The sequence below is a fragment of the Aulonocara stuartgranti genome (assembly GCF_965226115.1).
Source record: "Aulonocara stuartgranti genome assembly, chromosome: 14".
In the NCBI taxonomy this organism is placed as follows: Eukaryota; Metazoa; Chordata; class Actinopteri; order Cichliformes; family Cichlidae; genus Aulonocara; species Aulonocara stuartgranti.
Window position 1 is genome coordinate 6,392,343 of NC_138950.1, and position 14,455 is coordinate 6,406,797.

Here is a 14,455-nt window from a genome sequence, read left to right on the forward strand (position 1 = left end):
ACTTTACTCAAGATTGAGACGCTTCTTGAAATTTTGTTATGTATATGATTTATATGAGACTTCCAGTTTAATTTATCATCTTTAATCACACCAAGAAACTTATGTTCAAGTACTCTTTCAATTTCCACACCATCTACATGAATCACATTAGAAAGGTATAATAATCATCCACAACTATTTTCAGTAGTGGAAGATAAAGGATTCAGAAAGTTTATTCATGCAGGTCCATATGACAGAGAATATGCATGTTCTTTTTGTTTTCATATTATAATTTATATTTAATTGTGTTGTGGTTTGCAGTGTTTTGTGTTGTTTTCACTTTAAATTTGTAAAAGGAAAAAGCTGAAAATTTAAATAGTTAAAAGTTGAAATGTGAATAGTTGATTTTTGTATTATATAATTTATTTATTACATTTTATGTGGAGTGAATAAATAAAAGTATATTTACGGTGGCCCCTAGAGATAAAGCACATACAAACTTCAAATCACGTACGAACTCGGAAGCATGTACAAACTCCAAAACACGTAAAAACTCTAAAACACGTACAAACTCCGAAGCACATTAAAACTCAGAAGCACATAAAAACTCAAAACACGTATAAAAGACAACAGAAGTGCTCCAGGATGCTGGGCGCAGTGTTGAGCTTTTGTTATCTTGTGGCTACACAAGCCAGCAAGTACCAACCATCGGATTTGGTGTGTGGTAGTAACAGGTAAATGAACTTTTTTTTTAAATTATTTGAATATATATGAGTGCCTGTGTATAAATACACAAACAATACACACATGCTTTCAATTGTGTAATTTAAGTGATCTAGTAGCTCTGCTTTGGGAGTTCAGTTCATGCTAGAAATGTGTTTTGGAGTTTGTACGTGTTTTGTCTCCAGGGGCCACCGCATATATTTATATATATAAACATATATAAATAAAACCACTTTTTTTTAACGTTAGTAATCCGGTTGTTCAGTCTGACGTCACTAGCCGTGTCTGGGTCTAAACTCCGCTGCAGGTCCATATATCAAACGATCACTATGGGATTACTGAGAGTTGAAAAACTGTCTAAAGTCTTTCATCTTTAATAAAATGATCAGCGTTCTGCTCTACCAGGTGTAACAATTGAGTTTAACATCCAGGCATCCATGAAAACGGAATTTATGACATTTAACGGAGTTAGAAGTTAGCAGGGAGTTAGCTCGCTAGCTTCTATCTAAATACAATATAGCATGTCCTGACTGCGGGGTTTTGGAAACAAATTAAAACGTACAGCTCTGCTATCACTTCCAGCATAAATGAAGACCGAAAACTAAACAGCAGTGACGTTTGTAGGGTTACTGAAGTTGGGCTAGCTGGTATATAATGATGTGCTACGTGACCGCTAGCGACACAGCTATGTTAGCATAATATATACAAGCTAACTTTTTTTCCACTCGATAAAAGTAAATGTGAGTGTTCTCGGTGGTCAGGAACAAATGTAATCGCATGGCAGGATGCTGTAAAAGGACCAAAAAATATATTAAAAAAAAATACAAAATAATGATTAAAGCTGTTGACCTTATCAGCAGTGTTTTCCATAATATTGCCATTGTCGATAAAGTATTGAGGATAACTTTGTTGTCCAGAATTTTTTTTAATGATACCGTTTAAAACATCCCATATTCCCTTCATATTATGTTTATTGTTGTTCAATATTTTACTATAATACTCCTTTCTACATACACGTATACTATTGGTCAACTTATTTTTGTATTTTTTATATTTATCTTCAGCATCTATTGTTCTTTGTTTTAGGAATTCCCTATAGAGTGTATTTTTCTTTTTACATCCCAAAGAAAGACCTTTAAATGCGATATATAGCCTAAACGTTTTCGCTTATGACTAGTTTATATATATATATGTATATGATTTATATTTAATTGTGTTGTGGTTTGCAGTGTTTTGTGTTGTTTTCACTTTAAATTTGTAAAAGGAAAAAGCTGAAAATTTAAATAGTTAAAAGTTGAAATGTGAATAGTTGATTTTTGTATTATATAATTTATTTATTACATTTTATGTGGAGTGAATAAATAAAAGTATATTTACGGTGGCCCCTAGAGATAAAGCACATACAAACTTCAAATCACGTATGAACTCGGAAGCATGTACAAACTCCAAAACACGTAAAAACTCTAAAACACGTAAAAACACGTACAAACTCCGAAGCACATTAAAACTCAGAAGCACATAAAAACTCAAAACACGTATAAAAGACAACAGAAGTGCTCCAGGATGCTGGGCGCAGTGTTGGGCTTTTGTTATCTTGTGGCTACACAAGCCAGCAAGTACCAACCATCGGATTTGGTGTGTGGTAGTAACAGGTAAATGAACTTTTTTTTTTTTTTAATTATTTGAATATATATGAGTGCCTGTGTATAAATACACAAACAATACACACATGCTTTCAATTGTGTAATTTAAGTGATCTAGTAGCTCTGCTTTGGGAGTTCAGTTCATGCTAGAAATGTGTTTTGGAGTTTGTACGTGTTTTGTCTCCAGGGGCCACCGCATATATTTATATATAAACATATATAAATAAAACCACTTTTTTTTAATGTTAGTAATTCCTTTTGTGCATAATTTTACATTATTGTTAATAATAAATTAATTAACCCTTTGAGGCCCTGGGACCATTTTTGTACATTTTAGTTTTTCAGTTACAAGCCATTTGCACTGTGTTGAATGGAATATAGCCAAATTCTCTAAAAAAAAAAAGTTTGGCATAATTTCATTTCAAAATTCAAGTCTGACTTCCTTAAATTAGCTTCAGTGGCTAAGCTAACAATACACATCCTCTTAGAGCCCTGGGGACCATTTTTGGCCCATTGACTTCCATTATAAACGCTATTTTTCACTGCAGAATTATTACCGTTAATGTCTTGGTGATTACTCATATCTCCGTCTCGTTTTGGTCTATGAGCCTTAGAGTTGTAATTTTTTTATTTGTCCACCGGGTGGCGCCCTTGCTCCACATTTGATCCCTGCTGGAAAACAGCGGGCTGCTTTGATAGACCTGCGGGAAACGAAGCCTCATTTCCGGCGTGCAGCAGCGGCTTCGCCCGCTGATCGGGCGGGACCATTTTTCGGTCCCTAGGACCGTTAGAGGGTGCTTTTTTTTTCTTTTTTTTTTTAGTCAACAGGAAATGACGTATTTGTTGTCACGTGGTATCGGACGTGTGGGCTGGAAAAAGCAGTCCCCGGTGATCGTGCCCCGGTGATCGTCGCGACTTACCCCGGCAACATGCACTTATATCGGCCTAGAGGAGGAGCATTTGCCGCCTGGAGACCATTTTCTGGTCCTGAAAAAAAAAATAAAAGGCGATCGAAATGACTGTTGGTGCCAAACTTTAGTCCATCTAAAGGCCTAATTATAATAACAATTGAATATTACCTCAAATGTTTTTTTTGGAAAATATTCAAGTTTTATGTTTTTTGGGGGCAAAAAAGCAGTGCGCTCATGTGACGAAACCGGGATATAAAGGGTTAAAATCCGCGAAATGTAATTAAAACTTGACATGAATATTTCAAGGAGAAGTAGGTCTAAAAGATTGGCTAATTTAAAGTGGAATAAAATATTAATATATAAATTTTTTATAGCACTTTTTTGGGCGTGGTCGATTAGGACCGATAGTGTGTGCATTTTATGAAATGCGCTCCTGCAAAAAAAATAAAAGGCGATCGAAATGACTGTTGGTGCCAATCTTTGCTCCATCTAAAGGCCTAATTATAATAACAAACAAATATTACTTCAAATGTTTTTTTTGGAAAATATTTAGTTTTTTGTTTTTTGGGGCTAAAAAAACAGGGCGCTCATGTAATAAAACTGGGATTTAAAGGGTTAAAACAATGAAAATATAATTAAAACTTTATATGAATATTTAAGTGGAAAAAAATATGAATATATAATCTTTTTATTGCACTTTTGGGGCGGGACCATTTTTGGTCCCCAGGGCTCTAAAGGGACGCATTTTTAAGGGCCAGCGAAGAGTTAAAGAAACAAAACAACCTGAAGAGCCGGTTTGGAGCCTCTTTTTAGTGAGCCGAACCGAAAGAGCCGGATCTCTAAAAAGAGCCGGAAATCCCATCACTAATGGACACCCAGCTTCACAAATTGTTTCCTGTCACTTAAATAATTTTTCACCCATTGCAGTACAACCCCCCTTATCCCGTACCGTTCCAGTTTATTAATTAATATGTCATGATTGATTGTGTCGAATGCTTTCTTGAGATCCAGAAATACTCCAGCTGCATACTGTTTCTGATCTATAGCATTCGTAATCTCCTCAATTGATTCGATTAATGCCAGAGATGTTGATCTTTTTGATCTGAATCCATATTGACTATCAGAGAGTAATTTATATTTATCTAAGAATTTGTCTAATCGTTTATTAAACAGGTTTTCTAGGATTTTGGAGAATTGTGGTAGTAAAGAAACAGGCCTGTAATTTGTGAAGTGGCATCTTTCCCCGGTTTTATACAGCGGCACAACTTTAGCTATTTTCATTTTGTTTGGCACTTTTCCCGTCTGAAATGATAAGTTGCAAATATATGTTAGAGGTCCTACAATTCCTTCAATGACCTTCTTGACGATTTTCATGTCAATATCATTACAATCAGTAGATGTTTTATATTTACACATGTGTACAATGTCAATTATTTCTTTTTCCTCCACTGATGTAAGGAACATTGAGTTAGGGTTCCTATCAATCAGGTTTTCACTACAGTCTACTGATGGCAGTGACTCAGGAATTTGTTCTGCCAGTTTTGGTCCAATATTTACAAAATAATGATTAAAGCTGTTGACCTTATCAGCAGTGTTTTCCATAATATTGCCATTGTCGATAAAGTATTGAGGATAACTTTGTTGTCCAGAATTTTTTTTAATGATACCGTTTAAAACATCCCATATTCCCTTCATATTATGTTTATTGTTGTTCAATATTTTACTATAATACTCCTTTCTACATACACGTATACTATTGGTCAACTTATTTTTGTATTTTTTATATTTATCTTCAGCATCTATTGTTCTTTGTTTTAGGAATTCCCTATAGAGTGTATTTTTCTTTTTACATGCATTTTGTAAACCCTTAGTGATCCATGGTCTATCTGAATATTTGTGCTTTCTGTTGTATTTTATTGTTGGACAGTTTTTATCGTACAACTCCATGAATATTCTTAAAAATATACCATATGCAATATCAATATCAGCTTCTTTGTACACATTGTCCCAGTCCTGATTTAATAGATCGTTCTTAAATGCATTCATAGTTTCTTCTGTCCTTACACGTCTGTATCTCAGTTTTTCTTCATGCTGATTTTTCTTATAATTAGTGTCATAAACTGCAAAAACTGATAGGTGATCACTGATGTCATTAATTAATATTCCGCTCACAATGTTGTTTTCCATATTGTTAGTGAAAATATTGTCAAGTAAAGTGGCACAATGTGGTGTAATTCTGCTATGCCTGGTTATTTTAGGATGTAAACTCAAACTGTACATAGTGTTTAGGAATTCGTCGGTCATTTTATGCTTTTTCGGATTCAACGGGTCAATATTAAAATCACCACAGATAAACATAACTTTTTGATTTGTTTTAGAGAATATTTCCTCTATGAAGTCATTAAATACTTGAATACTAGAGCCAGGTGTTCTATATATACAGCTAATTATTACATTTTTCTCTTTTTCCTTATAAATTTCAATTGTTATACATTCTAGTAAATTATCAATTACAGTTGTCATACTTTCTACTAGAGATGGCACGATACCACTTTTTTATGTCCGATACCGATATCATAAATTTGGATATCTGCCGATACCGATATGAATCCGATATAGTGTTTTTTAATCAACAAAACTGTTTTTTAAAATATCTTGCTGCATTTTGCAAGTCTGCAAGTTCATACTCAAGTTTAAAACAACAACTACACTAAAGCTATTCTGTTATACCTGTATACAAAAAAAATATTTCCTAGTTCAGCAATACTGATCAATCTAATAAACTTAAACCTACACCATCCTCACTATTCTGGTATTTTAAAGAGTACTTAGCGTAAATATTAAGAAACCTAACTAATAGGGTTCCAACTCCCAGCAACAACAAAAATAAAAAAATAAAAAATAGGGAACCACCCCTCACGCTCCACCTCATGATGCTTAATCGACGTAATCAACCTTAATTTGATGAAGTGTGAAAAAAATGCACAGAAATCAATTATTTTTCAAGAAATATTAAATAGATTCAACATCTTTCTTCAACAAAATTGCAGACTGCACAGATGGTACCTTCCCAAAGGAAAAAGTACTATAGCTTACTAGGGTGTATATATTAGACTTAATAGTCACTATATACAGTAATTGACTTCTATTCATTTTACATCAAATTAAAACTTTGGGTGTCAAATAATTATTTATTAAAAGCTCGACATTTTAAATGAGAATAAGAAAGAAAAGTATGTCTTTGTGCCCCCTTTTCCCTGTTAATGCCCTATCGGCCCCCCTGGCTAAACTTTGCTAGATCCGCCCCTGCACAGTTACCAGCGTCAGCTACGTAGAAAAAGATCCTCGAGTAGAAAGTAATATTAAATAAATTCTAACAACAGCTTATCAAGCTTAAACGTGCTGTTGTTGTTCAGCCGCTGGTTTCCTCTTTCTGGTGCAAAGTGGGCCAAAAACAAACAAGACAGACGGACTCGCGACAGAAAAGCCGATCAGCTGATCATTAAGCAGTTTCACGATTGAAGTAGCAGCCGGAGAGCGAGAGGCAGTCGCTTGTTAAGCTTAACGCAGGAATGCTTTACATTCAGAGATGGACTTACACACTTGCTTTACTTCTCTCGGGGATAACTTTGTCGGAGATGAAATGCCAGGTTGCTAGCGAAGCTCCACATGCTATCCAGACCACCGACAGGTCCCGCATGCCACAGCCGCTCTATCACGTGATGCATACTGCTCCGACGTGCTAACGTTCTGAGGCGAGTTACGGCGTGTTGCAAGTTTTGTGAGGTGCTTTCGTGATATTTAATGGATCGGATTACATTTTTTATTTTTCTCCGATATCCGATCCAGTAATATAGGTCAGTATCGGACCGATACGTAATATCAGATCGGTCCATCTCTACTTTCTACCACCTTGTAGTTTAGGTTTTTATCCACATACATAGCTACTCCCCCTCCACTCTTGTTCCTTCTATTTACAAAATTCACTTCATATCCCTCCAGTCCAAAGTCTATTCCTTTCTCCGCATTGATCCATGTTTCAGAAATGGCAATAATTGTATTGAGTTCCTGTTTCTCTTTATTCTTTATCCTACTTTATTCTAGTTGCTTCCGTACGTTTTTTGGCACTTAACTAGTCCCACAATTTTCAGCCGATTTTCACCGTTCAAATTTTTAACTATTCTGCTATTTCTGCTAATGTACGCTATGACTTTTGGTATTTTTTGCTATTATACTTTTTAAAATATTCCACTTTTTTCCTTTAATTTGTCCCTTTGAAATGAATGGGAAACTTCCGCAATTCTGCTAAAATATGCTTGTTTTTGAAACTTAACTACTTCCTCATATTTTCACCTAGAACCATTCAAACTTTAAAATGTTCTCAAATTATTGGGCTATTCAGGTATAAATCAGCTTTTTCAAATCTTTTACCGTTTTACTTTTATGCCTCTTAAAGTTTTGAGTTGCAAAATTGTGATTTTTCACAAAATACATGTGTTGTTACAGTGGGGCCACCCTGTTTTCCACCCTGATTTACGAATAAATTCTTTACAAATCCTACCATGTGAATTCATGGATTTTTTTTTTTCACATTCTGTCTCTCACAGTTGAAGTGTACCTCTGGTGCAAATTACTGACCTCTGTCATCATTTTAAGTGGGGGAACTTGCACAATCGGTGGCTGAGCCACACAGGTATGCACACGGGTGTTCACTGCTCGTAGACTTAAATTACACCTTTCTTGGCTGCTACTTCGAAGCACATTGTGCGCTGTCTGTCCTGCGTGCTGCACAACAACATTGAATATTTAGTATTTACTGCTGTTTACACTTAGCTAGATTAATGCAATGGTGTTGTGTTTAGTATGGTTACAATGGTGACTGTGTGGGGACGGTTGGTTATAGAGCACCTGAGGTTATGATTGGTAGTCTATTTAATGAAGCAATAGACATGTGGTCCCTGGGGCTGGTAGCTGTGGAGCTTGCTACAGGGTTTCCTTTCTACCCTGGGAGAAATGATTATGATGTTTTGAAATTCATCATACAGACCCAGGGACAGCCACCAGATCATGCTTTAGACTCTGGCTTATACGCTGATAACTATTTCATAAAAGACAACTACAACGGACAACGCTGGACATTTAAGACCGAAAGACAATTTCAAGATGAGACAGGTTGTCAGTCCAAGGACACTCGATGCATAAGACTTAAGTGCCTCGATGACCTTGAACAACTACTGAAGATAAGCGGGTGTTGGGGGAAAAAATCCAAAATGTATTTGTCAGCCTAATCAAAGAGATGTTAGCATTGGATCCAAACCAGCGCATAACACCCTCGGAGGTTTTACACCACCCCTTTTTCAATCCTGGCCTCTCTAAGAGTTCTCCCTGCACTGACATGAGTAGCACAGGGGGACAAAACCTTGTGGTCTCTCAGCAGCCTTCTAGTTGTAAAAGAGAAGAATCACAGAAAATCAGCTGCAGTTCCCAATACTCAGAAGAATTTTCTCAACAAGAATATGTCAACGCATCAGCCAACACATCCTCCTCTATAGATGATCTTGAAATATCTAAAGGGACCCTTTTGGGAGGTCACTACGAGGTCGAGGGTTTCCTTGGAGAAGGGCGCTTTGGTATTGTAACCAAATGTCGCAATACAAAAACCAACGAATTTGTTGCTATTAAAGTCAACGAGAGAAACCCTGAAATTCTGCAACAGGCAAAAATGGAAATTCTCATCCTGGAGCAGCTGCGAGGCTTGGATGCAGATAGATGCAACATTGTTAAATGGAACAACTTTTTCATCGACGGTGACCGCATCTGTTGTGCCAGACTGGTATCTTTGCTACGGTAGTCCTTTATTGATACCTGCGCTAATATATGCTAATATATGCTAAACCATCCATTTATACACTGCTAACATGGATGTGCTATGCTAACAGTGAATGCTCTCGGTGTTTACCGATAGCAAACTGGTACGAGACGACTTCATAATATTTGTAGTGATACTCAGACGGTCTCATCAAGTCCCGATTTAATTCGATTTATGCTGTTATCAGTGTTTGAATGATAGCATGGCTGTGGTGTCATAGGTATGCTCTCGGTGTTTGCTGATATCAAACTTGTACTAGGACCAATGTGGGTTAATCTTTGTAGTGATACTCACTCCTTTTTTCATTTAGACCTGGTTTAATTCTGGGATAGTTGAATATTTGTTTATAATCACGGCAGATTGTTCTAGATTATATCAAATATATATCATGTAATTATCCTTATAATCCACCCATGGCTCCAACACCATTGTGAAGTTTGCTGACGACACAGTGGTGTTGGGTGCCATCTCCAATAACGATGAGGCGGCCTACATGGATGAAGTGAAGAATCTGGCATCGTGGTGCCAGGACAACCACCTCCAGCTGAACGTCAGCAAGACCAAGGAGCTGGTGGTGGACTTCAGAAGGGGTCAGCACAGAGACTACAAGCCCATCATCATCAATGGAGCGCCAGTGGAGAGGGTGCAGTCCTTCAAGTATCTTGGTGTTCACATCTCCTCAGACCTGACATGGGCTGCCCACATTCAGGTCCAGACCAAAAAGGCTAGGCAGCGCCTGTATCACCTACGACAACTGAGGAAGTTCAGGGTCTCTCCAAAGATCCTCAGGATTTTCTATACAGGCGCTGTGGAGAGCATCCTCACACAGAACATGACATCGTGGTTTGGGAACAGCTGTGTGAAGGACCAAAAAGCTCTCCAGAGAGTGATCCGTACAGCAGAACGCTGCTGCAGGATTGCTCTCCCCCCGCTTCAGGACACCTACACCAGGAGATGCCGGACTACAGCAGCGCAGATACTGAAGGACCCGTCCCATCCTGGCAACAAACTGTTCCAACTTCTGCAATCTGGTAGAAGGTTCCGCATCTTCCGGGCAAGGACAGAGAGACTCAAGAGGAGCTTCTATCCCCAAGCCATCCGTGCCCTAAACACACACCCGCCCTCTCACATCATCTATAATTGACTGAGACAGGACTCTCTTCCAGACACTCTAAACCAAGGAACAATGTACATTTCAAATTCCTTTAATTTTAAATATGTTTATATTGTCTATCCTGTAAAATAGTCAGATGTCTATTCATATTAATGTACAGAATTCACCTGCTTGCTGCTACTACTGCACATTCACCCAGTGTATATACTATATGTCTGTGTGTGTGTGTATATATATATATATATATATATATATATATATATATATATATATATATATATATATATATATATATATGTTCTTCCTCTACACCCCCCCCCCCCCCATTTTTGCACATGTCGAGGAGCGTGTCAGGCTACATTTCACTGTGTGTTATACTTGTATAACTATGCATGTGACAAATAAAGAACCTTGAACTTGAACTTGAATTACAAAATGTTTTATGTAAGAGTTATGTTTTGTAATTTTGTAATTTCTATCATGTATTTTGTAACTGCAGTACACATAATACTCATTTTAAACACTGTTGTCCAGGTTCCTTGCCACCGGGGACTCCTTCAGGACCATCGCGTTCAGTTTTCGAGTCGGTGTGTCCACGGTGAGCCAGATCATCCCCCAGGTAGCGACGGCCATCTGGGACTGTCTAGTGGACGATTTCATGGCTGTGCCTTCAACTGAAGACTGGCGGTCCATCGCAGAGGGATTCCAGGAGCGCTGGAACTTCCCTCTCTGCTGTGGAGCTCTGGATGGGAAGCACGTCCAGACAAAGGCACCCCCCAACTCAGGATCCATGTTCCACAACTACAAGGGAACTTTTTCCATTGTTCTCCTTGCGGTTGTGGATGCAGAGCATCGCTTCCGCGTCATTGATGTTGGGGGGTACGGGAGGACCAGCGACGGTGGTATTCTGGCCAACTCCACCTTTGGTCAGGCTCTTCGGGCTGGGACTCTCCATCTGCCTCCTGACCAGCCTCTACCTGGTGGAGAACACCGTGGAGCTCAGCCCCATGTCTTTGTGGCTGATGAAGCGTTCCCGCTGCGGCGTGAGCTCATGAGACCTTTCCCTGGACGCCTCCTCCCTTTAGAGAAGAGGGTCTTTAACTATCGCCTTTCCAGGGCCAGGATGATAGTGGAGGGTGCCTTCGGTATCCTCTCCTCACAGTGGAGGTTGTATCGGCGCGCCATAGAACTCCGTCCTGAAATTGCGGAGAAGTGTGTGAAGGCAACGTGTGTTCTCCACAACTTTCTGCGCTGTGTGGACGAGAGAGGGGCACCTGCTGTGAGAGGTGTGGCGCCTGCTGTGGTGGAGCCGTTGCAAGACCTGGGTCGTATGGCAGCAAACAACTCCTCCAGAGAGGCTGTCCTGGTGAGGGAGAAGTTCATGGCTCACTTCTCGGCAGAGGGAGCTGTGTCTTGGCAACCAAAGGAGTAGCCTGTTTGAAGTCTGAACGACTTCCCCACAACGGCTCTTTTAAGAGCCACCCACAAACCTCTAAAGAGTGTTCCTGTCTTTTTAACATTTTCTTAATAAATGGAGCTCTACTCCAAAATAAACTAACCTCTTTTTACTCTGCAACTTGTCTTCACTATGTTCCTATATACAGTGTGGTGCAAAAGTTTGGGCAACCTTATTAATAGTCATTATATTCCTGTATGAATCGCTGTTACAGTAAAAAATGTCACTTACATATATCATATAGGAGACACACACATTGATATACACTACATATTTATGTTATTTCTCTTTTTTTGTGTTACCAATTTATGCACCTGCTTGCTTTAGTTTAAACAGTTATGGCACACTTTCTGTAAATCCAGTGAACTGCATTTCACTTCTCAAATATCACTGTGTGTCTCCTATATGATGTATTTAACTGACAATTTTTATTGAGACAACCAACAATTTGTACAGGAAAATAATTACTTTTCACAATGTTGCCCAAACTTATGCATCCCACTGTATTTGTATGTTTTGTTATTAGTGTAATATGAAATAAATTCTACTTTTGTCAAGTCGGGTGCCAATATTTGCTGTGTAGTAGAACAAAGACATTTGTCATTATAAATGTTTATTTGATAAAATATATAAATTCAGTAACAAAAGGACCTAAATAACATAAATATATGAAATCTAACTATTTACAGACAGACAGGAATAAAAAGGACCCAGCTTGGAGTGGAAGAGCCTCAGGGAGAAGGAGGAGAAACATAAGAACATTGTTTCTGCCCTGGAGAGCTGCTGCCTCATCAGAAAACTACTGATCATTAGGGTCCAATGTTTCCAAATTTAGCACAGCTGTGCTATTTTCAAAAACTGATTTAGAAATTTGGAATTTCACGAATTCTTGTGTCTGAGGCGGCATGCTCTCCAGAGCAGGAACAAGGCTGAGGAGAAAATATTCTGTTGCAGACGGGCGTGGCCTCTTTAGGCACTCCAGGATAGCCAGCTCCACTGCCGATGGACCGTCCTGGGACCCTTCCCTCGCCCGCCTTCGAGCTGTCCTCCTCTGTGGGCCTGTAAAACACAGAACAAAACACCACAAAGAAATGAGAAGGCTGCTACTAGATTTTCATTTTCAAAATTGAAGAAAACCAGGATATGAACAGATTGGTTGTAGATATTTAGTAAAGGTGATCACAAGGGGATTCAAGCAAGTAAAAAGCTATCAGTGCTTGATGTTCATACCTGTGGGTGCAGCAGTAGGAGTGGAGGGACCAGGGACTGGGGAGTCAGGAGAAGCAACAGGGGAGGACTCTGCTGCATGATTATTTGACTCTATCAAGACAATATTAAATGTTAACAGGTCGAAGACAATAGTCATAGAGAATATTATATTATTATATACTTATTATTATATACAGTGGTCTCTCGTTTATTGCAGCACATGAACAGTAGTCACAGTTCTCACAAGTTGATTCTCAAAGTGCAAACCAAGTCAATTTTAAAACGTAAAAGTATGCCGCGCTTTTTCTCCGTCTGCGGCGCCACTTTTGTGCGCCTTGTTTGCTCCCGGTGCAGGTGCCTATTTCCGAATGAGGGTCATAGTTATGAGTGTTTTTGTGCTGTTTTTTTCTATTTGAAGTGATGGTTATCAAAACCAAACATGATAAGTTTCTTCCTTTTAGAAGGGAGTTTTTCCTTCCCACTGTCGCTCATTGCTTGCTCATAGGGAATCACTTGATTGTTGAGGTGGCCAAAACTCTAGGGGAACTAGCAATTCTTGTGAAAAGGGAAAAAAAGCCTAAAAACATAAAAACAACTGATGAATATGTTCTTGAACTAAGGCACAATTTTGCTTAAAATCCATTAAGTAATCTCTGTGTCAAGTTCTTACCAATATTCAAAGCGGAGCAGCGGACAACTTACCATTACATCAGTCCTTCAATCAGACATAATTTGATCCAAATTGGAAATAAACTGGATGTTTATTAAATAAACCAGCTTTAAGCATCATCTAATTGTTGTTTGTAACTCTTTTTAAATATAGTGCTAACCTTTAGCCTCCTAGTAGACATACATGTTTTATAAATGGGAAAATCCTCTTTTCTTTAGAAAAGTTAAGCTCTGACCTTGAAGTCAAGGTCCCTGAGATTTAAACCTTACAGAGATTTTTAGTAAATGCAACCATGGTATTAATTTAAAAATTCTACATTGTCTCGTTCTTGAGTTATTGCATTCACAAACTTGGGTGTCCACAGCGCCCCGCCATATACCAGACTCAAAAGATTATGAGGTAGGTGTTTTGTTTTTGTTTGTTTTTTTTTAAGTTTTTTCATAAAGATTACAACATAAAAATAACACAATTGGGAATATTATTGTCATTTTTGAAAACACTATTTTGATGTTATCTAATGCAGTGCAAAAAATAAATAACTAAATTGATAACTGGCACTGAGTCTTCTGTGTGCACACATTCTGCATCAACACACAGGGAGACACTGAGACTTCAGAAATTTTTCACTGTGTTTGTCTATACAGCCACAACTTTCAGATTTTTCACAAACAAGCAGCACGGATTTTGTCCTCATCATTTCAGCTAGAAGTACTTTATAAGGGGGTCTTTCAAGTGAACATTGAACTGGTACAGGTGCTTGAAATCCTTGAAAATGCTCGTTCAGGAGTTAGGCCTTTTTCATACAATCCCCCCATTTTCAAAGGCTCAAATTGGACAAGCAAGTTTTTTTGTTAATAATTGACCGTTTGGAGTGTAGAACT

General features: G+C 38.2%; 1 protein-coding gene across 1 annotated transcript in view; it reads left to right on the top strand.

The window, feature by feature from the left end:
• Positions 1–10,269, top strand: part of LOC309721107 (uncharacterized protein) — a gene marked incomplete at its 3' end in the record, with an annotated part of 85,611 nt that extends 75,342 nt beyond the window's left edge. Inside the window, exon 2 of the mRNA XM_082558458.1 lies at positions 9,562–10,269. Within this exon, the coding sequence (XP_082414584.1) occupies positions 9,619–10,269 (651 nt within the window). The 5' untranslated portion in view covers positions 9,562–9,618. The remainder of the gene's footprint in view (positions 1–9,561) is intronic.
• Positions 10,270–14,455: the final 4,186 nt, after the last annotated feature.